The 1876-nt window shown below is 44.6% G+C and overlaps 1 protein-coding gene across 1 annotated transcript in view; it reads right to left on the bottom strand.

The window, feature by feature from the left end:
• The window catches only part of LOC138058239 (ATP-dependent RNA helicase DHX8-like), a 166650-nt gene continuing 164774 nt past the window's right edge, over positions 1-1876 (bottom strand). The window contains exons 23-25 of the mRNA XM_068904148.1: positions 1874-1876; positions 722-792; positions 1-516 (exon numbers count right to left, since the gene is read on the bottom strand). The exon at positions 1874-1876 is cut by the window's right edge and continues 165 nt beyond it. Of these exons, the coding sequence (XP_068760249.1) occupies positions 1-516; positions 722-792; positions 1874-1876 (590 nt within the window). The remainder of the gene's footprint in view (positions 517-721; positions 793-1873) is intronic.

The following is a 1876-nucleotide window of genomic DNA, read 5'->3' as shown; positions in this document are numbered from 1 at the left end:
TCATTGCCAGTCAACTACACCTTCACTGTTGAAATATTCTTTAAACTCATCCCTCACTCTTTTTGCATGGTTGGGTGGCTTGTTGCCATGCCTCAGAATTGCCAAAGGCAGTATGTTCTTGGAGGTAATACCATCATCTCTCCAGGAACCTGGAACAATTTCACCAGTGGACGGATTGACGGTGTCAATAACATGAGATGGAACATAGACATCTTTTGATGGTCCCTTGATCAGCCAGTTGCGAAGGGTGACAGTGGCCATGGTGATAATATCATCTTTGTTTGGTTGAAGAGGAATTAGAGCACGAAATATTAGCCAACGATTGGCACAAAGGCCAAAAACATTTCCACTATTCTTCGAGCTTGCGAGAAACGAAAGAAACGTTACAAATCTGCCTTTCAAGGTCCAGGTCTTGGAGATATGTCCAGGTTTGCACCTAATTAGATGCACGCGGATTTCAATAAGCGTCATGAACTGTCCCTTTGCTCTTCTCGCCAACTTCAACATCACTTGTGTCTCAGAATACAGACAATTTATGTCACAAAGTGTCCCCCAAATGCTGCTCTTTAAGTAAAGATTAACTGCTGCATTTACCCAAAGCTAAAAATAAGCTAACCTTTACCCTTACCTTATTGTTGAAAATAGGTAGAAAATGCTTAGACTTAAGGGGACACTTTGTGTTGGATGTCAAAATTGGGCGTGCATCTAATTACGTGCAAACCTGGACATAAGTGAGGTCTTGCTGAGGATAAGGCTTCATCAAAAACTGCTTCAGTGCAAAAGCGTCATCCCCTATAATTACATAGGGGCAGTCTTCTGTTCTGTTTGGTAATGGCTCGGGCAGTGGAAGATTAATTTTCCCATTTTCCAGCGCATTGCAGAGACCAGTTCGATTCCATACTCCTCCGTCTGAGACTTGCCCGTTGACCCCCACATTACACCAGATTATTTCATAACTTGGTCCAGCAAGAACCATTAACACGATGGCGTGACTCCCTTTGTAGTTATAAAAGCGTGAGCCCTGTCCACATGCCTGCATGACAACATGCTTCCCGTCCAAAGCTCGTACGCAATGTGGAAAATTTCACCTTTCGCTAAATTTGTTTTCTATTCCTTTCCATTCCTCTACTGTGGACGGAAATCGCAGACACAAGGCTCCCAACTCAGATAATATGGCCTCGCACACTTCAAGCACGATGTATGAGATGGCAGTTCCGCTCACTCGAAACTGGAACTCAGGGAACGAAATGTCTCGCCCGCTGCTAAGAACCTCAAAGTTAGGGCTAGTCTCTCTGAGGTTGATATTGGAGATCGCATTCTTGTGTTCCTTTTGAAGATCCTTGGGCTTATCAACTCAACAAGGCGACGGAAGGAGTTGACGTCCATATGCATATAATGTTTAAACGATGGGAAGTCTTCAGCCGCCAATTCTGTGATAATACCAGCATAAGACCCTCTCTCCGCTCTTCTCCTCAGCCAATCTCTCTCTGGGCCTTTTTTTCGGGCTCCCTCACCTTCGTAGTCCAAACAAGCTATCATCATGCACAGAGCAGCTATTTTTTTGCCTTTTTGACGTCGGCCCCTTCTTAAAAGGTCGAGCGCCATGTTATATTTACATGCATTGCGCGTAGCCCTGGGGACGAGAAAACGTAAACATCCTTCCCCACACTTCTTCGGAAGTCAGTTTATCATTGCATGCATGCATAGCTCATTTGTTTTCGCAACAATGTTTCCTTGTTTTGCCACTGGGGTAGCAAAACATTCTGTTTGTTTCCCGCTAGTTTAGCCACCCAGGGAAACATCACAAGGAACAATGTTTCCGCAACAATGTTTCCTAGCTTAGCCAGACCTTTAAGGACAGCCTCAGCCTTACCAT

Source organism: Montipora capricornis, chromosome 1 (genome assembly GCF_036669925.1).
Source record: "Montipora capricornis isolate CH-2021 chromosome 1, ASM3666992v2, whole genome shotgun sequence".
Taxonomy (NCBI): Eukaryota; Metazoa; Cnidaria; class Anthozoa; order Scleractinia; family Acroporidae; genus Montipora; species Montipora capricornis.
Note: the sequence above shows the minus strand (reverse complement) of the source record. Positions and strands in the feature narration are given on the sequence as shown.